The 24,648-nt window shown below is 35.8% G+C and overlaps 1 protein-coding gene across 2 annotated transcripts; it reads left to right on the top strand.

The window, feature by feature from the left end:
• Positions 1-24,596, top strand: LOC127850277 (uncharacterized protein C56G2.4-like). 2 transcript variants are annotated; one of them, XM_052383197.1, is made up of 11 exons: positions 1-292; positions 6,925-7,197; positions 7,437-7,548; positions 8,066-8,189; positions 9,111-9,291; positions 17,988-18,092; positions 18,625-18,745; positions 19,842-19,963; positions 20,692-20,808; positions 21,662-21,800; positions 22,438-24,596. In XM_052383197.1, the coding sequence occupies exons 1-11, from the start codon at positions 253-255 to the stop codon at positions 22,709-22,711; spliced, it is 1,608 nt and encodes a 535-aa protein (XP_052239157.1). In that variant the 5' UTR covers positions 1-252; the 3' UTR covers positions 22,712-24,596. The 2 variants fall into 2 exon arrangements, with proteins under 2 accessions (XP_052239157.1, XP_052239148.1); XM_052383188.1 differs by having other exon boundaries at positions 4-292; positions 20,689-20,808.
• The last annotated feature ends 52 nt before the right edge of the window (positions 24,597-24,648 follow it).

Genomic DNA, 24,648 nt, shown 5'->3' with positions numbered 1-24,648 from the left:
GGCATAAACCTAGAACAAATAAAGGCGCGGACTAAGTCACTGAACATGCGGTGACGTAGTAATTGTGGGAACATATAAATACCGTTTCATTATGAGTAATGTTCGGTGAATAACACTGATACGCTGATATTGTGCATTTGTACCTTAAGTGGTTCATGAATTTCAACATTAAATAGTGACCAAGGATCAGTTATTACTTGCGTAACGTCAGAAGACATAAACGAAACGTCTAGTCGTTTGAAAAAAGGCAGTATGATGCGGATGTTTGCTGTCGTCGTTGTAACTCATCTTGGTAAGTACATTTATTACTTTCAACGATATTGTCGATCATAATTTTGAGCAAAATTTCTAATAATCTATTTGCACATTTAGCTTTAATATTATATTAACTATATAAAAAGACAAAAGCATGTACATGGACCGTCTGCCCCTTTTTGATACGAGTGAGATATAATCACCGCTACAAGCGAGATTTTAGTGATAATTATGTGCATATTTGTGTACTGATTATGCATTTTGTATATCTATGAATAATATATTGCCTCAGTTCTTATTTCGAAAGTTGTGTTGACGTATCGAATCGTCGGATACAAAAAAATCAACAACAACACACACGATGGAACCAATAAGTGAGCGTTATCAACTGGACAAGCAATTTGGTTGATCAATTCTTTATTTTCTGACGTACAGTGAGTGAGCTGTTTGCTTACTTCAAAAACAATAAGAATAACAACAACAACAATTAGTACTATTCCTATTTCTCCAACTACTACTACTTCTACTACTACTACTACAGCTACTACTACTACTACTACTACTACTACTACTACTACTACTACTACTACTACTACTACTACTACTACTACTACTACTACTACTACTACTACTTCTACTACTACTACTACTACTACTACTACTACTACTACTACTACTACTACTACTACTACTTCTACTACTACTACTACTACTTCTACTACTACTACTACTCTACTACTACTACTATTACTACTATTACTACTACTACTACTTCTACTACTACTACTACTACTACTACTATTACTACTACTACTACTACTACTACTACTACTACTACTGCTACTACTACTACTACTACTACTACTACTACTACTACTACTTCTTCTACTACTACTACTACTACTACTACTACTACTACTACTACTACTACTATTACTACTACTACTACTACTACTACTACTACTACTACTACTACTACTACTACTACTACTACTACTACTACTACAGTTTAACGGAGATATTGGCACATACCCTGACATTAATTATTTTAAATAAGATATACCATTTATCCTTGTGCTTACTATACTTAACCAAGACTCGTATAGAAAGCCTTCATAAAATGTTTGATTCAAACTGTGCATACCGATGTATTAATTAATAATATTTGTGTTCTGAAAATTGACACTTAAAACACGCAACAGAAACATTATGCTTTAATCACACCGCTGTAAACGTCCTTAAACCTTAACATGTACAGAATTAAGTCACGCGCATTTTACGACCTCGTGCATTTGAATGTGTTTTTGTTACCATGTGCGCGACTTACAGTGATTTTAGGTGTAGTTAACACACGTTTAGTCATATAGATTAATCAAAGCGCTGATGGCAATAAAGTTGTTCGCTATTGATCTTAGACGAAACTCAGTTTTCAAAAGTATGTGATAGCTTTTTATATCTGAAGTTTGAAATGAACAAAACCCATTCAAATTTAGAAAGATTGTATCTTAAAGCACAGGTCGAGATGTGGGTGCACTGTTTATCCTCATATTTATGTTATTGAGATAACTTAGACAAAATAAAAACTATATTTCTTTTCTTTTTTTCGCAATTGGTTTCTGCACTGGCAACCATCTTTAGAATTTTGGCTGCCTTGCTAAAGAATAACAAGTCTAGAATCATGTACATGTTGTGTTATGTGTATCTTGTACTTTGTTCATTTGCTTTAAATTATTGAGCAACAATTTTGCCGACATGACATACTTTTAATGCATCTTGTATTGTTGTGAGCCGGGCCTAATTGATCCACAGTTGCCCATTTGTATTGTTTGTTTAATTGGATTGAGTTGTGTCAAGCTTTGAAAAAGCTAGTTGTCCTGCTTTTTAGCCCAACTGTAAGCAACTTTTAAAGTTGTGTTTCCAGGGGACCTAAATCTACTGGCCCCAGGGTAACAGGCAACTACTAAACCTGTAATGTATTCATGATCTAAGATCTGACAGTGTATTGAAGACATTCAATTTGCAAGTCTTAAGGCATTAAAGGGACCTTTTCACGTTTTGGTAAATTGACATATTTAAACGTTTTAATAATTTGGAGAGTTCTGTCGTTGTCGTTATATTTTTTCATACTACGAGGGTTGCTTATATAAAGTATAAAATACATCTCTCATTATATGAGCACGGATGTCCGAGTGGTCTAAACGATATACTTTTATTCCAGGGATCAAAGCTTCGAGCCCAGTTGAGAGTTTGTTTGTTTCTTTAATTTTATTCTGGTTTTTTTAATGGAACTTTTAAGATCCAATGTTAACATTTATCAATGTTAAGCATTTAATGACAAACTGTGAAAAGGTCCCGTTTAGATGTTTACTAAAAATACCACAAGGTAATTTTTTAACTCATTGGTTGTTTATTTGATTTTACAGTGATTTTGTTTATTTGCCTTGTCAGCAAGGTTACTTTGAAGTTATTATCACTTTTTATATTTTTTTTAATCATTAATAAAAAAGATAATTTAACCTTCATTTTGGGAAAACAGTGCTTAATGCATATGTATTAATTGTCATCCCAGTACCAGAGACTCTCTTTAAGCGAAAAAACACCATAAAATCAAACAGTGTCGTCCTTGATTAGCTTGCGCCCACTGCACAGGTTAATTTGTGTGCAAATGACACCACTTATTTGACATGGATTAAGCCCCGTTTTTTCCTGAACGCAGCCAATATGTACAGATTTCAATGACAAACTGGCCAATGTCGTCGCACAAGCTGTTAAACACGATTGATAACATACACACACTCAAAGTATGCAGTGTACTAGTTGTGAAGTATAAACAGGCTAATCAGTGTGCACAGGCAGATGCGGTGGTTATCGTTCTTAGCCTAGTTAAGAGCAGACCGACTTGAATTTTATGGCAGTAACATTCGCTTGCGAACAACTAAAAAGCGTGAGGTGTTTAATCTTTACATATCGGATTTGATTTTGAAAATAAATAAAACGCTTAAATACATATAGTTTTCCCAGCTTTAATACATATAGTTGTCCCAAATACATTTATATCCGTGGTAACCATTATTAATGTGCTGGTCATTTAAAGCTTATACGTCATAGTGATGAGGCGAATATGAATCAAATGTGGCAATGAATGAAAACTGACAATGCTTCAAATGATGTCATATGCGTTTATTGAACCCAGCACCATGTTCATTTGGTAAAATTAGTATTTTATGACGTAGCAGCCTTAAACCTATGCGCTCATTTTTAAGTTTACAAAAAATCAATTTTTTAAATATAAGAAAGAGTGCTATGCAAAGTAAGCTTACTTTTAAATACCTTCTGAACGACTGTAGATAGTGATTAAGAACATTTTCACACCAACAAAGCACAAATACCTAACGATTATAATTTATATTTTTAAAACCATCCCCACAATATATATTGTATCGTTTTCAAACTTTGTACGTGTTTTTGTAGAAATTATGAATTCTATTATATAACTACGTATTATCACCAGTGCAGTCACATTGTTTGCTCGAGAGTTTCTGATATAGTTAAAGTGATATATGGGCATATATCCGTTGATAGGTGTCTATCCCCACCGTTGTCTATTTTTGGTGTTTTCACTTCATATACACTTATATTTGTTAATGCAGAAACAACATATCAAAACACTATCCCGGAAAGAGAAAACTAAAGCATTTGAATATCAACCGTACTTTCGTTTTGACAACTGACGACAGAAATAATTCGATTTACGATGTGAATTTAAATTTGGCTTTAGTACAGATTCGTTCATACGACACACAGACACTATTTTTTACGGATCATTTCGGCTTACATGACTCACCAGTCATGTAAAATATCGAATATTATATATATTTGTCATAAACAACTGGAAGCAAGATGAGTTGCAGATAATTGATCAGTAACCATATTTTAACTAACACTGTTGACCTGTTAATTCTTTTAAGCTCAATTCAACAGCGAAAAATGCCCATAATGTAACTTTAAATTGAAAAAGAAATGTATACATTTGTAAAACCATTACACTGTTTAATACTGTCAAGTTTCAATATGCTTAAGCAATGATACAGTCAAGTTACCTTTTCCGGATCATTACCCATAGCGGATCACTTTGATGTTCAAGACTGCGTATCGCGATAAATGGTTGACATTTTTTAATGATATTTTGCACACAGCATCTTCAAGGCATGTGCTTTAAAACGCATTGATTGAGTCGTAATCGGATCTACTCTTTGTCAAACGTTTCGGTATGTATTGCTGACATGTATATACGACTTTGTTGACTTCCGTCTCGTTTCCAAATCGAGGTTGAACATTTTTCGCGGCCACATGCAATAACTCTGTTGGAAAGTTAGAAGTTTACGCATTAATTTAAAGGCCATTTAGTACCGTAATTACTCTATGTTTTCGGACACTCTAAGTTTTCGGACACCCCTTTTTTTAGCAAAAATAATTATTTTTTCGTGACTCTAAATTTTCGGATACACGGTTTTCGTCCATAACTAATGTCTCTAAGTTTTCGGACAGTATATTTTACAGCGCTATTTTACCAAATTTCGGTCCTGTTTTCGATATTTAATGGCACTTAGATCACGGGGTTTTACAACCAGATTAAGATCATAAAACCTGGCAGCTGCATGCTGAGGGCAACGGACCATTAAATTTGCGTTATTGGGTAAATAACCTTGTAAACCGGTATTAAACAATGGTTTTGCCCGATGCACCCTATTGCAAGTTTAACGAACAATGGAAGGTGTTAGACAACAACTATCGGAAACTATCGGAAATGAACAAACAAAGAATTCATAGTTTGCTTTTTTTATTGAGTTAATTACAGGTTCATACAAGCGAGTATCGGTACATCCCATGCTCATCTTTAAACTCGTTGGTCAAAGTACAACCTTGTAGTAACTTTCTGTAAAATAAATTAAGCATTTAAAATTATTCAAAATGCAGTGCAAACATATATAAATGTAATTTATACTACATGGTATGGTATTTTACAAGCACGTGCTATTACCGGTAATCGTTGATACAATTGAGGCTATTTTCGGATACTTCAATTATCGACTCTTAGTTTTCGGACACCTGAATATTGTGAATATTTTTCGTATCTAAATTTTCGGACACGAAACAAAATAATTATTTTTAAGTGTCCGAAAACATTGAGTTATTACGGTAGTCTTTCTGCCTACAAAAGTACATTTCAGTTTTGATTCGTGTTTAAGATTTTGCAGCACCTTATATGAAATGTAGAATTAGGTGAATAACGGATCAAGCGTGATAATATACGTATTGATAATATATTATATTAAAATATATGCAAATCTTGTTGATTCTTACAATAAATTATCTCAATCTTAATGTTTTATTTATGTTCAATGTACAATATCGATGATTAGATATGATTCAAAATTATTTACATGGTTTAAAAGATGCCCATATCTTTTCGATCGTTTTAGGATTTTCAACAGATAGTTCACACAAGAACACCGTGCGTAAAGTGTGGATGCAAGATCACATATAGAAAACAATTAATAAAAAAAATTGAATATAATTTATAACTGGCAATATAACTTGGTCATTGGAAACGACACTTTTTATGTTTCGACAGTTCAAATAGCGTGTTAGATGCCCCCTGAGTGGTTTCAGTCATGTGATCCGTTATGGCTGCAACTGATCCGTTAGTGCATGAATTCTGCGGCGAAAAAAGGGAACACAAATACATTTTGCCTTCGTGTAAAAATTAGTTTCGTGCTGTATCAGAAAGCTTAGGTAGTATTTAATCAAACTGGTGTCAAAGAAGTCTGAAAACATGTATTGTTTTCCACCGGAACAACTTAATTACGCTACTGATCCGGTAATGGTAACTTGACTGTATATTGCATGATAATTAACGGTCAAAAATTAAAACAATTACAATCATCCAATCACATATACCGAGAAGCCCCCATCTTTTTTTAAATGGTTTTCTTTACATAGTCGTTATTTCCGAATTAATTGTATTGTCCTTATTGGATTACCTTTGAGATTGCAAACGAGTTTATTTAGACGCGTTTAACATACTAACTGCAACGTGGAATTCAATGAAATAGTGTATAACTCAATTGCATATTGTTAATATTGGAACAGAATTAGTGTATTACTCATTTTAAGAGTGCAAATAATGCAACACATTCGGGGAAGGGACGGGAAGGGATGATGTATTTTGACTACGTCTTAAACTAGGGACTGCGACAACCTACCAAAATATTAGGTAATTACGATACATACATTATTTGTATCCGAAAATCATAGCTTCAACAAGCAATCAGACTTACAAACGATGAGCCGGATGGTCATGTTAACAGATTATATTAGCCGTGATCTGAGAAAACTGGTCTTGATGCATGTGCGTAAAGTGTCATTCTAGATAAGCCTGTGCAGTCCGCACATGCTAATCAGGGACGACACTTTCCGCCTAAACTTGATTTTCGGTAAGGAGGGACTTCCTTGAAACTAAAAATACCATACAAGCGGAAAGAGTCGTTCCTGATTAGCCTGTGCCGACTGCACAGGCTAATCTGGTATGACACTTTCCGCACATGCATTAAGCCCAGTTTTCTCAGAACATGAATATTTTTATTTGAATTTAATTGCCTGTTTCAGCAACGGTACTGGCAACACCATGTTCCGAACAGAATCGCACGAGCGCACTTATCGACTGTATTGACAAGGTCAAGACTCAATTCATGGACAACGACGCATTTTGGTTCGGGAGACAGTACCCTACCAGATGCCCGGGACAAGGAGCAACCATTGACCCGAAGTGCGTGAATATCCGGCCGGATGTTGCTGACAGTCTTGGTACCCGGCTTTTCAAAAGCAACGTGATTAATTCCATTGACAGGTTCCTCTATGTGCGGTTCGTATCAATCGGAAGTAAGTAGTCCGGGGTCCGTTTTCTCCTTTTTAAAACAAAAACAAATCAAGAACATAAAAAGTTATAATTTGAATTTAAAAAACATAAATGACACTTACTTAAGTAAATGTATCGCATTAATAAAATTCGTTGTCATGTTTCTCTTCAAATATTTTTCAATCGTATAAATCTGTTAACGAAAGATTGTCTTTGTAAAACTTAAATGCTTATCGTTTAAAGTATTACCGTTTTTTTTCAGGAAACTACACTGGATGCGGCACGACGTACACCTGGGATGGCAAAGAGAGGATTAATATTGACGTCGACCCACTTTCAGATGACGTCGAGACGCCGTGGTTTGTTCGAAACACGTAAATGCCTTTTCATTCTATTTGACTGATGCTTCATTTTGTTATGCTGATTATTTAGATTTGCACGGAATAGAGAGATGCGATGTTGGTCATTTATGATTTTTATTTATGTTCCGAATATATACCGCATAAGAAGTAAAACAATCGATTGGCTCTTTTAAGATGAATTTCAGCAAAAAAGTGACGCAAGTGATTACAGTCCACGCAATATCGTTTTTAGGTTCCGAACATTATCTGTTCCCACAATTCGTTAGTTTGTTTGTCTTTTTTTTTCAAATGATAAACGCTTTGTTAAATGTTATATCAGCACTGTGTTTTGTACATTTTTGAATTTACATCTATATTGAAATACAATATAATGTTACATGTTATTTGCCTTTATAAGTTCGTGTAAATATAAATCGAATTTAAGACCGTTTTTCAGACCCTTGTAAATTGTGTCGTCCATAAAGAATTTGGTTGAATTTATATTTTATCACCTAGAAAAGCAATAAATTACAAATCCTTTTTCATGCAGACCCAACATAACCTGGAGTTATAACGCTACAGATTACTACACGTTGATTGTTTATGACGCCGGATACTTGTTCGCTCATGCCGTTTACGTTAACGTTAGGGGAAACGATCTCAGCAGTGGGCAGGTTAGTTAGCCGTATAACCCATTGAAATAAATCGGTAAACCTTTTTCATTGTGTCGACCATTACATAAGTTATATTCGCTACAATAACACTTAACTCAAATGTGTGAATGGAAACATTGAAATACACGTTTTCGATGTGTCTTAAAGGGATCTTTTCACGCTTTGGTAAATTGACAAAATTGAAAAAAGTTGTTTCAGATTCGAAAATTTTCGTTTTAGTTATGATATTTGTGAGGAAACAGTAATACTGACTATTTATCATGGTCTAATATAGCCATTATATGCATCTTTTGACGATTTTAAAACCTAAAAATTATAAAGCGTTGCAACGCGAAACGATTGAATAATTTGGAGAGTTCTGTTTTTGTCGTTAAATTTTGTGAAACTACGAAGATTGCTTATATAAGGTATAAAATACATCAAGTCTGTGTACACGGCGGAATAGCTCAGTAGGCTAAAGCGTTTTTACTTCTGGACTCTGGCAGGACTCCAGGGGTCACTGGTTCGAACCCTGCTCCGGGCAATGTTATTTTCCTTTTTTAAATTTTATTCTTGATTTTTTACTGAAGCTTTTACGATCCAATGCTTACATTTATCAATATAAAGCATTTAATGAATAAGTTAAAAAATGCCAAAATCTGTGAAAAGGCCCCTTTAAATGCCGCTTTTCGTCAAGTAAATTATGTTGTTGTTTATTTCTCGGGAGCAACTTAACGATTTGTCAACTGTTTTGTCCTGTAACACCAACACATATTTGCTTGTTCTTTACTTTGTTTGTAAGATTTACAAGTAAAATCGAAACGACGTCTATCCCCTCAATTATATTTAAGAAATATTCAATAAAATACATTTATATATAAGACGAAAGCTTTAATAGCTATTAAATTATCAACAAAACAAAAACATTATTTAATATTTCAGGCTGTTAAGGAGTACCATGGCCCGACACTCAGCTTCAATCTTCAAAATCCATACATATTCCTGCTTTACAAGCATTCCGAACCGGTGAATGTGACGGAACAACTTAGAAACATCATTTTACGTGTCAACGGGACCGACCTTTGGCCTATTCACGATTTCGTACAAGGACTTAATTTGGGAGGTAAACGGTTTTATTCATTGTACAACGCCAAATTTATTGCCAACCAGGCATTTGTAAATTGTTCTCTAATACACAGATCAGACTTTTGATAGAAATATATTTATGAAAGATTGAGATCTTTAAATAACCTTTTTACATTTGGTATTATGTTTGCGATTTTTTTTATAAATCATGTGCGTTATACCCCCGTCAAACCGGATTGGCGTCCTAACTGCGACCTTACGGCGACCCAGGTCGCAGTGAGGACGCCATAGACGCCGGAGGGACGCAGTAAGACCCCAAGAGAACGCAGGGAGGTCGCCGAAAATTGCTCAGGACGCGAGCCCACGGCGACTACTTTGAACATGAAGTCCGGCGTTTTTACGGCGTTCTGTTAAGGACGTCGTAGGGACGCCGTAGAGACGCTAAAGTTGTAGTAGGGACGTGGTAGGGTCGCTGTAAGGTCGCTATGGACGTCGTGTGGTCGCCGCTCAAACCTACAGAAAATGATCATTGACTGCAAGGCGACCGTAAGGCGACCTTATTGCGACTTTAGTACGTCCTTTGTACGTCTATTGCGTCCTCATTACGACTATGGCGTTCTTACTGCGACTTCATTGCGTCCTTACGGCGTCTATTGCAACCCTACTACGACTAGCGCGTTCCTACTGCGACCCCAGTGCGTCTTTAGGGCGACCATATCAACGCCTATATAAAGCAATCTTTTTTGACGATGCTGCGAAGCAGCTCGTCTAAGTTATCATACCATGAAAAAATTCTTCACAATGGCGACAATGTAAAAGACCGAGCCATTCCGATTGAGATAGCTCGATTTTTCTAATCGGCATACCTCGCTGATTATCATTGATAAAGGTATAGGAAGCTCAGCTATAAATAGGATAGCATATTCTGGGAAAAAGATTTAATAATAGTTTGAAAACGTTAATTTTAAATCATTTATATTCAATCCATTGTATGTTTATAGATCAATGAAACAACCATGCATTTTCTGTTTTGTTTTGACATTTGTCGTGATTCAGTAAATACATTGCGAATTAAAACGTGAATAATTAACTTTCAACGCGATCATGAGTGTAAAGAAAACGAATTATTTCGAACCTGCCATTTGTAAACGTTGTAGCGACTATGGTATATAAACAGCATAATAGCCATATAACATCTGTGAAACTCGCTCTTAAGCATGCTTTCTCATTTTGCATATTTAATAAACTTTTCAAACAGAAATTACAGAGCCACATCAGTACACATACTATGTTTGATAATTCATTCGTTTGTTGGATATTGTTTGCTGTTTTAAACACATATTAGGTCATATCGAAACCTTACCATGTGTTCATGGGCGAACTCACGTATTCAAGTGCTCTTACGACTATGTGCTCATACCTACTTTCGGGAATCATCATGAAATTATTGCCGTACTTAACGAACAAACATGCTTAAGCTTATTGAATAAGAGAAAAAACAATAATCAAAAGAGAAAAAGTATATGTTCATGCACATGGGCATGTGAAATCACGTCCGTACACATAGCATCATTAACTTAGGAAAGGAAACAACGAAATATAAAGTTTGGTATGATATACATATGAAATTAGCATGGTGTAATTAAAGAGCATGTCAAATTTTGAATTTATATATCGATCCGGGAACAAAATTGGCAGCAACCCTACGCCATCTGGCGACTGGCGAGCTGTATGCCAGCATAGAGTTTGACTTTCGACCTCCGGCCAATACACTGTCCCTTGTAGTGAAGTATGTGTGCCAAGCCATCGTCGACGAAAACCAAGATGAGCTAATTAAGTGCCCTACACCGCCTGAAGAATGGCTAACAGTGGCGACGAACTTTGAGCGCCTCTGGAACGTCCCTCACGCGTGTGTTGCTTTAGATGGAAAGCATGTTGCAATTAGAAAGCCCCCTAGTAGTGGAAACCTTTTCAACAACTACAAGGGGTTCTTCTCCATTGTGTTGATGGGATAAGTTGATGCCGATTATAAATTCCTTTGGATAGATGTGGGGGAGATGGATACATGTCGGAAGCCATGATCTACAACAACTCGGAGCTAAAGGAGTGCCTTTCTAATGGATCTATAGGTTTACCACCACCATCACCTCTTCCAAATGACGACCAAGACACGCCATACTTTCTTCTTGGTGATGATGCGTTCTGTCTCCGAACTTACATGATGAAACCTTTTTCGGCTCGAAACCTTACAAAGGAGCAGCGCATTTACAACTATCGCATTTCTCGTGGCAGAAGAATTGTTGAAAATGCGTTCGGTATTCTTGCCCAGCGCTGGCAAGTTCTTTTAGGGACGATACAGCAAATACCCGAAACAGCACGACTTATTGTTGAGGCTTATGTCTACCTTCATAACCTTATGAGGATGCAATTTCCAACTTTGCAAAATGCAATCGTTGACCACGGGGACGTCGACCATGACATAGTCCTCGGAGCATGGCGGATCAACGCTAACATGGTGGACGTGGGACGTGCACTTGGCCCAAACAGGGACAGCACTACAGCAAAGAAGCAACGCGAGTATTTTAAGTTGTATTTCAATTCAGAAGCAGGATCTGTGCCCTGGCAGGACAGTATGATTTAGAGTTGTAACCATTTGGAATACTTGGACTGTTATAAAGAGTTGTAATCAATTTGCATACGTTCAATGATATCATCAAGAAATGTAATCAGTCGGAAAACGCAGAATGTTATCATTTAGAGTTGTAATTAGTTGGAATACATGTGTACAAAGACTGTTATCATAAGAGTGGTAATCAATTGGAATATGTAGACGGTTAACATTTAGAGAAGTAATCAATTTGAATATATAAACTGTTATCACTAAACATGTATGTACATGCTTACAATATGTATTATTAGAGATAGTACTTGATACTATAGTATATACAGGTCTGATGAAAATGTTTACGAGAATATTAAGAATATAGGCTAGAAATTGAATAAAACATCAACTGTCTTTAGGTATCTTTTTTATATCTAAACTACTTTAGATTAATATGGATTATGTCATTCGATTATTTTACGTTTGATTATGCCAAATCATAAATATTCCATATACTGTACCAAGCTTATTAACTTTTAGTAAAGAAAATGTAAGAATCATTAGTTTTACACAAACGGTTTCCACGACGCGTTAATTGTCGCGCATGAACGTCATTGCAAACAGGATGAGACGTCATCAAGAGCAATGCAAGTCGTGCTCGTGATTAGTTCGAAATAAGAACTCAGCGTATTCTTCTTTGGTTTAAGTAAAAACATATGTCAGAGTGTTATAATTATTACAGGTAGTTTTATGTGTTTTCACATTTTGGTTTTAATAATATAATCTGGTAGTTGAGTCACTGAGAACACCAACTTATTTTTCAAAGGAACATAGCTGCATTTGTTTGCTGTTTTGAAGTTGTCCACTTATAAACCCTTATGAGCCTTATTAAAATGAAAAAAGTTTAATCTGATAGAAAAGAAATTGACAAAAAGAGATTTAATGTTTTACTGGTTTATCTAAACATAATGACTCCTAATAAATCAATATTCATGCAATAAATAAATAAAACAATTAACAAAATAAAAAAAAATTGCATCAGTGAATTATTTTCTATTTAACGGTATTTCAATACAACGTAAACACAGAAAACTAGTGAGCATGATAATGTTTATAAACAAAATGTCAACAACACTATAAGAGCATAATACTATAATAGTATAAGGTACATGTATTGTCGGTAATATAAAACAGCTTGGCAAAAAATTTCAAGGTATGATCATCTTTCCTTCGATAGTATATAAAAACACATATTCCTGCAATCAGTAAAAACAGTATTTTCGACTTAACAATGAACGCTTTGTTTCTAATGGTATTCACTTGTTCTAACTAAGCATTTCCATGAAAGAATTGCTGAAACATCCACTGAATGATGTATCTTCATTTGGGGGAGAGGCAGCACAAATATTCTGGTTCGGATTCTTTGGGGTGCTCTGTACTGGCCGAAGTGTAGTAAGCGCTGGCTCGTTCTGTGCCTTGAACCATAGTTGCACTCAAGGTGGTCGACAAATTCTCTGGAAAACGCTGCCAATGCGATTGCTGGCTGCTTTGTCTCTGTTGGCCTGGCTGCCACTGTTGTTGCGGTGGTTGCGGGGTCCCCCACGGCTGTTGTTGCTGCGGCTGCGGCGTCTGTGAGCGAGCCTGGTCGTTTAAGTCCAGATACTTATACAGCAGGCTAGTTTGCTCCTGTTGGAATTGACGCCACAACGATGGGCAAAACCATCACAGACTTTAGCCAATTACCGAAGGTATCTCGCTCGCTAGGTGCAGAAGGTGGCTTGACCATTTCCAGCAACTTCACTGCAGCTTAATTCACTGGCGACCTCTCTCGTCCAACGCGTTTAACAAACATTTCTTCTTCTTGTGAGACTCTTGGGCGTTTGGGTCTGGCATCATGGATTGTAGGCTCGTCGCCATCTGTTATAGAGGTAGACGGTCCCTTGATTTCGTCTGAATTCGCAAGTTCCGGGTCATCTTCACCTGGGTCGATCCTTGGTATGCGAGCTTTGCCTTCAACTGCAAATAAATAAAATTGTATAATTTATTAAATATACGTATGCAACTTTATTGCGGAGAATAATCATTGACATTTAAATGAAAATAAAAATAAGTGTTTACTTATCGAATGTTATGAATTCGAAATCACTCTTCTTATATAGCATGTAGAATTTTACCTTTTTGACATGCAAACATTGAATCGATAGTATATATATATATATATATATATATATATATATATATATATATATATATATATATATATATATATATATATATATTTCTGTCTGGTACTATTATTAAAATGCAAATGCAGCTTGGAAAAAAAACAAAAGTGGTACTTACGCTCACAACAGTTCGTGGTTGGAACCCATGGATATGGGACTTTAAGAATTTAAAGTTCTCCAGTACCCACAAATCGCGTTCCGTCCGTTCTCCAGAGCCAGAGCCCGACTTCAATTTCGCCGACTTGCAAAACCTAGTTCGAATAAACCGATACCACACATGGAGAATGCTGACGTCTTTTCCAGGAGCACAGCTCGCTTGTACCAAAGAGCGTCCTACTTGGCCTTGTCTTTGTACGATGAGAGTTTGTTGTTGTACAAAATAAGATGCTCCTTTAGCCACTCTACCATTACCTCTTGTTCTGATGATGATAAATCGCTTCTGGTCGCTAGCTTACTTTTTGTTCAATTTAACAGGGCTGTCAGCTGGGTGCATGCTGCTAGCCACAGACTGAGTGTCGTTGTCCGAGCCCCTATCCGGGGATGGTGACGGACTAGCTACTTTTGGGGGTTTACCCCGTCCATGCGTCTTATTTCTTGGCATTATTGAATGTGTTTCTCTGCACGCATCGACGATTGGAAAGAAAATGAAAAAACGGCCTTTTATACTACCAGTATGGTTGCCGTGTGGTCGCCGCGCAGTCGCCGTACGGTCGCTGCGGAGACGCCATGGCCGCAATAAGATCGCAGTAAGAACGTCAAGGACGCCGCTCAGATGCCGTATGGTCGGCTTTGGTCGCCGTAAGGACGCAGTACGAACGCTGTAAGGTTGCGAGGGACGTATTAAGGACGCCGTGAGGACGCGCAGATCGCCATAAACCAGGACGCTGGTGTGACGGGAAGGCGAAAAGCACGAAAAACATCATTTTTCACCGAAAAAGTCATTTGCGTCCTTACTACGACAATCAGAAATTTCCAGAAACACAGTCTCAGGTCGCCGTAAGAACGCCAGTCCGGTGTGACGGGGGTATTATATGTTGTATTCTTTCACTCACCATTTCTATTGTTTAACTCAAATTTGTCTTAAACAGCTCCATACACTGTTTGTTGAAAAACTGTTTGAAAATGTCTTAATCTGGCTAAATTGTAAAAGTTCAAGTTTTGATGACGCCCTATTGGAATTTACACGCGAGTCTTCTCAGACAGCAGGCCCCGCTTGCTCGACTTCTCCAACAGACTTAAGTCTCTTCATATTTTGAATATTGCAACCTAATATATCAATTATATTCACTATCCGTCAAACAATTTTTATGAAGCAGTTTTGTTTTTATTTATAACTGTGGTTAATGAGCACGTCATTGCAAGTTGTTTATGCGTAGCGTTTTATTAGGATGTTATTACGTGCAGATTGTCACAGTCTTTTACATTTACATTACGATACTAAAGTATCCGTTTCCTTGCTTAAACACTTTACAGCCCTACTAAAAGGATCTTCTGGAGCGAATGTTATCTAATCTAACTGTTTACAGCTCATTCATATGTCAGTCTCATGGTGTATCTCTTCTAACTGTTCAAAGACGATTCATATGTCAGACGCACTGTGTATCTTTAATAACTGTTCACAGAAGATTCATTTGTCAGACTTACAGTGTATCTCTTCTTACTGTCTACAGAATATTCATATGTCAGTCCCACTGTATATTTCTTCTAACTGTTCACAGAAGATTCATACTTCAGACGCACGGTGTATCTTTTATAACTGTTCACAGAAGATTCATTTGTCAGTCCCTCTGTGTATCTCTTCTAATCGTTCACAGAAGATTCATACGTCAAACGCACGGTGTATCTTTTATAACTGTTCACAGAAGATTCATATGTCAGACGCACTGTGTATCTCTTCTTACTGTTCACAGAAGATTCATACGTCAGACGCACGGTGTATCTTTTATTACTGTTCACACAAGATTCATATGGCAGACGCACTGTGTATCTCTTCTTACTGTTCACAGAAGATTTATATCTCAGACGCACAGTGTATCTCTTCTTACTGTCTACTGAAGATTCATTTGTCAGTCCCACTGTGTATCTCTTCTTACTGTTAAAAGAAGATTCATATGTCAGACGCACAGTGTATCTCCTCTAACTGTTCACAGAAGATAAATATGTCAGTCTCACTGTGTATCTCTTCTAACTGTTTACAGAAGATTTATATGAGACCCCACCTGTGTATCTCTTCTAACTGCTCATAGAAGATTCATATAGGAGCCTACCTGTGTATCTCCTCTTACTGTTCACAGCACATGCATATGAGAGCCCACATATGTACTTCTTCTAACTGTTCACAGCACGTTGATGTGATAGCCCCAATGTGCTGACCGTGGATATTGTAAACATGTAATTACTGTGAAACGTTTATCCAGTTTGTATTTTACCGTAAACTGCTAAATTTTAATATATCATTCGGTATATTTACATTCACTCATATTAACCCTTATAATAAGTATTCTTTCGAATACGTTCAATAACTATATTCATGACTTTAAAACAAGTGTTTAAAACATACGCATATTGCCAGGTATTCCTGCAGTGACTTTAGATAGCGTTATTGACATTCGAATACTAACTTGTATAAACAGAATACCTTTGATATGAACATAATGAAATATCATTCTGCTCCTATGTCAGGTCAAAGTATTTGTTGCTTTAGCTGACCTTTTTGAAAAGCTATTGGCTCAGTTTCTTGTTCCTATTGTTTTCAGTTAAACCGTCTATTGACATAGCGCATAGCACAGACAGTTGTTTCACTTATATTCTTATTAACCCAGTATTTATCATTAAATGGCATTCATTTGACTCCGTGTTCAAATCGTTTTTTTTTATTTTAGCCTTTGCTTTTGGAACATGACACACTTGTCAAAATCTCATTTAACTTAATAATGATGGTAACCATGAGGGACTATTACGTACCGCACTTGGGTAATACTTTCTAAATGGGAAATATCATGTTTCCATCGAAGATTTGTAAGTCGCCATGTTTAAGCAGGATAAGGGCTCTTATCTAGTAAAGCAATTATTCAGACATGGTAATTGGTTAATAGACCCGGTATATTTGTATATATATAAACAACGGGTTTGAACATGATTATATTCCCATTAGATATTCCAGGCGTGTTCTCTTTAGCAATATGTTTTAAAACATTTTTTCCCTACAATTTATTGTTTTACCTCTTATAGATAATGTCATTCAGAAGGATAATGTGCATACTTCTAAATCACCTATTTAATGTTTTGTTTGACAAGAAAACAAGAACACATTTAAAACTTCCAAATAAAGAGTACAGTATAAACTGCCCCAATCTTGAGCAGCATAGTTAAGAATAATTGTTTAAATTGAAATATAAATATCACCAGATTATGTTTAAATGAAAAATGTGTTTGCTATATTCATAATTCATTGCTAATAAAGGACCTATTTTCTGTCAAAAGCTTGAAATGCTTCAAATTCTTAGAAGTTCATTTCTTGAACACCATAACTCAAACTGATATGTGTTTTACCACATAAATAAATATATTTATGACATGAAATTAATGAAGACTTTATTGAAAACATTAAACTATTCGTTGAAATAAGATTATATGATTATTAAATCCCTCCAATGTTCAAGAAAGACAGGAAAAAATTTGTGTCTGTTTCTTGAAAATCTACAACTGAAGTCTTCTTGGCAAGATGTTTTTTAACGGGACTGATAACAATTTAAGAGCCTTTTATTCTCATCGCAGATGTGAAAAAAAACTGATGGGAAAATTTAGGAAGTTGGGCAATTGGGTAGGAATGCAATAAATATTCCGGTTTCCTATCGCGCGAATCTTTTAGAAACCACAAGTAAATCCGTCTCCATTCTTACTCAGATCCTGTCGCTTTGAATTGGATGGTTGTCACGGGTGACGAATATGCGGCCGCCTTCGCAGAAGAGGAGAACGGAATGTTCTATTGCCCGGAGTTCTCCACAAATGGTAAATATAACACAAGCATGCTTGCTCAAGCATGAAAACGACTATGGATAAATTTTGTACAAATAATTTTTTTAAATAAAATAAATCAATACGATACCATTTCCCACAGTATTGAAATGAAGACCACAATTTTCATGCATCTCTAAAAAATTCCACCTGTTTTATTTTTTATTTGTGAAGATAAAATATTCGTATATTCTTTTGTTTTACGTCCTCAATTGTCTCGTGTACTCTGTACATATGTGAATAAGTAAATGATAGTATTCACAAATGTGAACAAATGTTTGACAATGACTCGGATTATCATCCACTAGCATTGTCTAGAAGAAGAGCTCCCCAAAAATAACCAGTTACCAGTTTTCTTCGTTACTGTTTAAACATGGTTTATAATATTTCTGTGACAACGGCGATTAACTGAATGTATATTATTTTATATTGATGCCAACGCACATTTATCGTTAAAGAAAACCTATATACAAAGTACAGTTTTAGATTATGAATTCGCATGGTTACAGTTTGGTATTTTTTCTAGCTTTGCACCGAATACCCCGCCCATTCTTCAGCAATTTTACTCAGCTTTCGGTTTGGTTGGACGTTACCATGACGACGTCCATTCTACACTACTCGGTCTGTTGTAACAAGTTCACATTCGGGTATGTTATTTGTAGGTACTATGAAGAATCCATGGTTATACAAGGTATTCATATGCCCCTATGGCGGATCCATAGTCCTAAATTGTCTTCAGGGGAACCTGTGGCTGATCCATGACCTTACTTTGTTCATAGGGACATATTACGGATCTATGGTCGTTCTGGGTCTTGAAAGGTACCTTTGGCGGAACCATGGCTATTCTTGGGTTGATTATACTTTGACTCGTATATGATTTCATTTAATGAAATTGCATCGCATCGCAAAAATCAGCCCGGCTAGCTCAGTTTGTAAAGGTGTGGCTTTTAATCCTGAAATTATTCCAACGGCCATTATTCCCTTATTTCTTATTCAAGAAGGGCAGTTGTTAGTTACTGGCATAGTCATGAGCACTGGTATACCAGGTTTCTAAGTACAGCGAGACGGAATTTAAGGTGAAATAGGCGACATATCCAGGCAAAGCATAATCTAATTTAACCGTTTGTAAAAAATACTTCTCGATGCTAATATACGACATGACACATTAAATTATAAAATATTAACTGAACGCGAAATAATCATATCGTTGAAAATTTTGTCATTGCTTGAAGTGAATGCCATTCGTTGAAAGTTTTATTTTTCCAAGTATTAAACAATGGATGCAAATCTTTAGAACCTTGGAAACTATAAGTGGTCATAAACGAGAACAAAGGCTTATAACATACCATAGTACCACAATAAGGCTTTCACGCATTACTCATTTGTAATATGTGCAAATGTGCATAAGTCGTAAAATCAGTTTAGTAAAACATATTTAAACAGTACCCAGTTTATTAACAAAATCCCCATTTTCTCTAACAACATTATTTTTAACAACGCATACACATTATTATACAACAACTCATATTTGTAATTATTTTACACGCTCGACGTTTATTTAAGACACAATTTACTATCGATGCATAAAGGAAGGATATCGGTTCCGTTGTCAAAAATATATATTATTGTTTAATAAAATAGTGAAACCTTGACCATTAATCTCGGGTCTCATTCATAACGTCACCTGGCTGCGTCACCATGCGCAAACACATGCAACTTTACAAACACAATCTGTATTACCAGTGCTGGGGCCCAACAGTTGGACCCTATAGGAAACCGGATCTACCACACTGCGGATGTGAGGAGCGAGGCCATAGTCACTTACTCACTTAAGAAGGCCGGTTACCTTCCATCGGACTTCACGGGTGGGTAGTGTGCATTTGTTAAAGCTGATGCAAAAGACATTGAAGTCGTACATTTTTAAACAAATATCACGTTTTAATGCACTAAAATAATCTTAATTTAAATTGTTGATTACATGTAATCGAATTTTCAGTGTTCACATGTTGCAATAAATTTTGCTCTCAATATCTGTATCTGCGCAATTGTTTATATAATGTATATTTGTGGTTAGTTTAGGAAATAAAATAATATCAGAATTGCATTCATGCAACAACGGCCACTTAAGGTCATAAGATGTAACAAAAATAAGAGGATTAACTTTTCCCAGAAAGATCAAAACTACATTTATTTTGACGTGTGTTATTGACTGATTACTTTTTAATAAAAAAAAGAAACTTAACTGGTCATATGACTTGAATGGACTGTCAATAATATTTAATAAATGAGACACAACGTAATGTTGGTGTAGTTTTTGCCTTCAGCTTGATTGTACTTATAAGCATTATTAAGGCCCTGCCAGTTGCGTTAATATGTGGACCATCTTAGAATAAAACACAAAAAACAACAACTAGTGTTAATGGTGATTTTCAAACGCAGACTCAAACTGATGTTCTTATCAAGATCTATTTCACTCGAAATGTGTGTATGTTGGTGCACAACGTTATGTTCTTGAAGCTGATAATTATCAAAAGACGACACTTTGATGTGAAACAGACTGTCAAAATGAGCTTACCGTCTATGGTTTTAGGAGAGATGTACAGCATTGTGACCATGGACCCCGATGTTCCATCGCCCACCGTTGGGACTCAGGAACGGCCCAAGTTACATGGCTTGTTTATAAACATCAAGGATGGTAACTTCAGCACTGGTAAGTATAGGAACACTGAAACTCCACAAACATGGTCAGGGGAGAAACTCATGTTACCATCCACTTTTAAGAAAAATGAAATTTTGCAAAAACAAAACAAGACAATACATAGACAGCTAGCAGTGTACATAAACACGATTAACGCTTGAGTCTTGGATAGGTAAATGCAAAGAGTGTGATTCTTGAACCGGTTGAAATCCAGCGATTTGTATTTATGCCAACATACGACACAATATTTATTTAACATGGGACTAGCTGATACTTCTTAAGAAATTTAAAATGCAAAATGAAAAATGCTTTAAGAAGTTGCGATTCAAAGTTCAACACACTTAAATTAGCATAGATGTTTTGAAATCATAATCATATTTTCGAAATCAAAATAGATTTTCATTATAAGTTTTTATTACCAAATAAAACAATTAGTGTCGTCCTGATGCATGACTAGTAAAACACTCAGACTATCGTATGTGTACTTTTTTCAGTCAAACGTTGTTTATGAGACTATAAACAATTCGTATAAAATATATAAGACATTGATTGTAAATTTAAAAGCTTGTAAAAAAATGAATAGAAAATGTCAGTTTAAACGGGAAATTTGCATACATAAACCGACATTAATTCATCTAGACACGCTATTTACTGTCTAAAAGTATACGCAAAAGGGAGTGGGTCGAACTTTCGCTAGAATTAATTATTGGTTTCAATCAATGGTAACACATGTTTCGATGGCGAACGAAGTTCTCTCACTAATGATAAAATATTAATACCACTAAATATCATTAACCAATGGTATTATTGCAAACGTGTTTAATATTGTTTTTAAACCTATATAGAATAATGTCAATGTTCAAAGGTGAGTTAGTCCACGGCTATTCGGGGCCCACGCCACCCGACAACAAGCCCCACTACTACTACTTCATGCTGTACAGACATGACGGCCCCCTGAACGCGACGACAATGCCATCGTACTCATCTGACCCCAGTGACGGAAGGTTCGCTCGTGTGTTATTATGTTCTGATTCTATTCTAGGCTTGCACTAAAATCAACATTTTGGAACTCGTCATCACTAAGTGTCAGATGAAAGTCGCGAGCATTTTTTTCCTTCGTGTTAATTTACATTTTAAACAATATATTCAAAAACCATAAGCTGTTCCGTTTTTGACATAAATTATGACATTTTATGGAAAATATATTAAGTCTTCTGCATATTTATTCTTAATCAAATTGGTTCTTTGGCGGAATTTATGTCAGCAACTTATTAACATGTAGTATACATATTATTTTACAGTTATTCAATGTACATCAAACACCAATAACATTTTATTCTATGACTTTAAATCAGAGCATACGACTTTGTATACAAACACATATTCTTTTTAAATTGAATTTATTTAAGGTCGTGTTTGTCGCAATTTTTTTCAACACAATGGAACTACCAGACTGAATATAATTAAATAATTTAAACTGTTTTCTAATTTGTTTTGCATACTCATTATTAAATAATATGGTTATCCACTTATGAAGATACTTGGCCGAACATGATGTTTACGTACACAATAATATCACTTATAAATTGCACGTGCGGGAATCATTATCACAGTTTAAATAACGTTATTAAATAATTTCAGATATCTGTTTGACATCAACCGCCTGGTGTCCGACCACAACATGACGCTAGTGGGTGCCAATTGGCTGCGCGCGACGACGGACGATTACGTCACTTACCGCCTCGTTGCTAGGGAACCTGCAAACGAAAATTCATTGTGCGCGAACTACCCCGGATATAGCAAACCGTGTCCCACTTCCGGGAGTTCTAGGGCTTTTATGATGCACAAAATTTCACTTCTCTTTGTTGGTTTGTCATTACGTTTTGTGTATATAGTGTTTTCTGCGTTGAAGTAAACTTGGACTTTAGATGAAACAACAGATGTAACAGTTGGCATAAGGCAATTGATTTTCTAATGAAATATTTATGGCAAGCAGTTCGACGCATAATCCCAAGAAACAAGGTTTTTCATGAGAACCTATGGTTCCCAAATGAAATCTTGGGATCTAATGAAAACTTAGGATATCCGAGAGAACGACGCGTAAAGCTTTCGAGAACCTAGGTTCCTGTGAAAACCTTAGATATCAAACAAGAACTTTGGTTATCAGAATAAGAACCTAGGTTCTCATAAAAAAAACGAGTTTTTCATGAGAACCTAAGTTTTCTGTGTCTATGAGAAACTAGGTTCTCATGAAAAACCTAGTTTCTCATGAGAACCTAGGTTCTCTAGCGTAAACTAAGGTTTTCAAATGAGAACCTAGGTTCTCATGAAAAACCTAGTTTCTCATTAGAACCTAGGTTTTCATAAAAAAAACTAGTTTCTCATGAGGACCTAGGTTCTCATGCAAAAACAAGGTTTCTTGGGATTTCATAAACCTAGTTTCTCATGAGAACCTAGGTTCTCATGAAAAACCTAGTTTCTTGGAATTTCATAAACCTAGTTTCTCATGAGAACCTGGTTTCTTGGGATTATACAACAGGCATAAGCCGTCGGTGACCGCCTCTTTTTCATATGTACGACATTTTTCGTGCATGGGTGTTCTTGAGGAATGAAAGTAGTAAAGAAATCGGTCTACATTGGTCTGAACTCATGAATAAAATATTAAACTGTTTATGAAATACATCTTTAATTGTAAATATTATTTTGAGACTAAAAATTGAAACAAATTCAGATCAATCGTTACATAATTCATTGATACCGCATTAAATGAGTTTCAGATATTCAGTTCCCTTGCTTGGGCCTCAAACGACTGTACGGTACAATATTGGGCTATTTCTAAGTTTTCTATTTTAAGTATGTCTGTTATATATTACAGAAATCATTATGTTATAAATAGAAGTTTAATCTCTATTGATAATGTGTAAAAATGTATTATTCAATCTTGAGATATCGGCCCACAGTGCAAGAAAAACTTATGCACTAAAGACTTTGCAAACATATTTCAACAACTTGAGATATCTGCATAAAATAAAGTATTTAACGGCGTGTTTTGATTCTGTCCAGCCCGTGTGTAATCATTTGTGAACCACATTGATCCTGCGCCCTGAATAATATGTGTCCCGTATTCGTAACAAGCAAGTTCACGCCGTCCGACGCGTAATTCTGGAAACCTATGGTTCCCAAATGAAAACCACGGATTTAGTATTAAAGATGAGAACTTAAGTTCTCATCATGAGAACTATGCTTTTCACTGTGTAATTCTGGGAACCTAGGTTCTCATGAGAACTATGGTTTCCAATTGAAAACCACGGATTATGGCAAGCAGTTCGACGCATAATCCTAAAAAACTAGGTTTTTCATTTGAACCTAGGTTCTCAGAACCAGAACTTTGGTTTTCAAATGAGAACCTAGGTTCTCCTAGGATATCGTATAAAAAAACTCGGGTTCTGGAAGCCATGTGCAATCTTCAAGCGAGAACCTAGGTTCTCATGAAAAACTTAGTTTCTTGGGATTATGCGTCGAACCGCTTGCCATAAATATATACCATTTTTCTAGTATATAAAAGTATGTTTTCATAATGTTTTATATCTACGCGCGTGTGTAATTTGTTATGTAAATGAGAATACAACTGAACATACGTCAGTTCAAAGTGTGAATCTATGTAAAAAACTAGGTTTGTATTTTTTTTGTTATAAGTGTAAAAACGCAACAACAACAACAACAACAAAACATATCACTGTAGAGAAATCTGGTTTATTAGTGTGGTTCATTGTTTAAATAATAAAATATCTTTCAATTTATGGTTGACAGTTGTCATCATTTATCATTCTGATAACTTAAATGTAAGTAATT

This window comes from Dreissena polymorpha, chromosome 1 (genome assembly GCF_020536995.1).
Source record: "Dreissena polymorpha isolate Duluth1 chromosome 1, UMN_Dpol_1.0, whole genome shotgun sequence".
NCBI classification, from domain to species: Eukaryota; Metazoa; Mollusca; class Bivalvia; order Myida; family Dreissenidae; genus Dreissena; species Dreissena polymorpha.
Note: the sequence above shows the minus strand (reverse complement) of the source record. Positions and strands in the feature narration are given on the sequence as shown.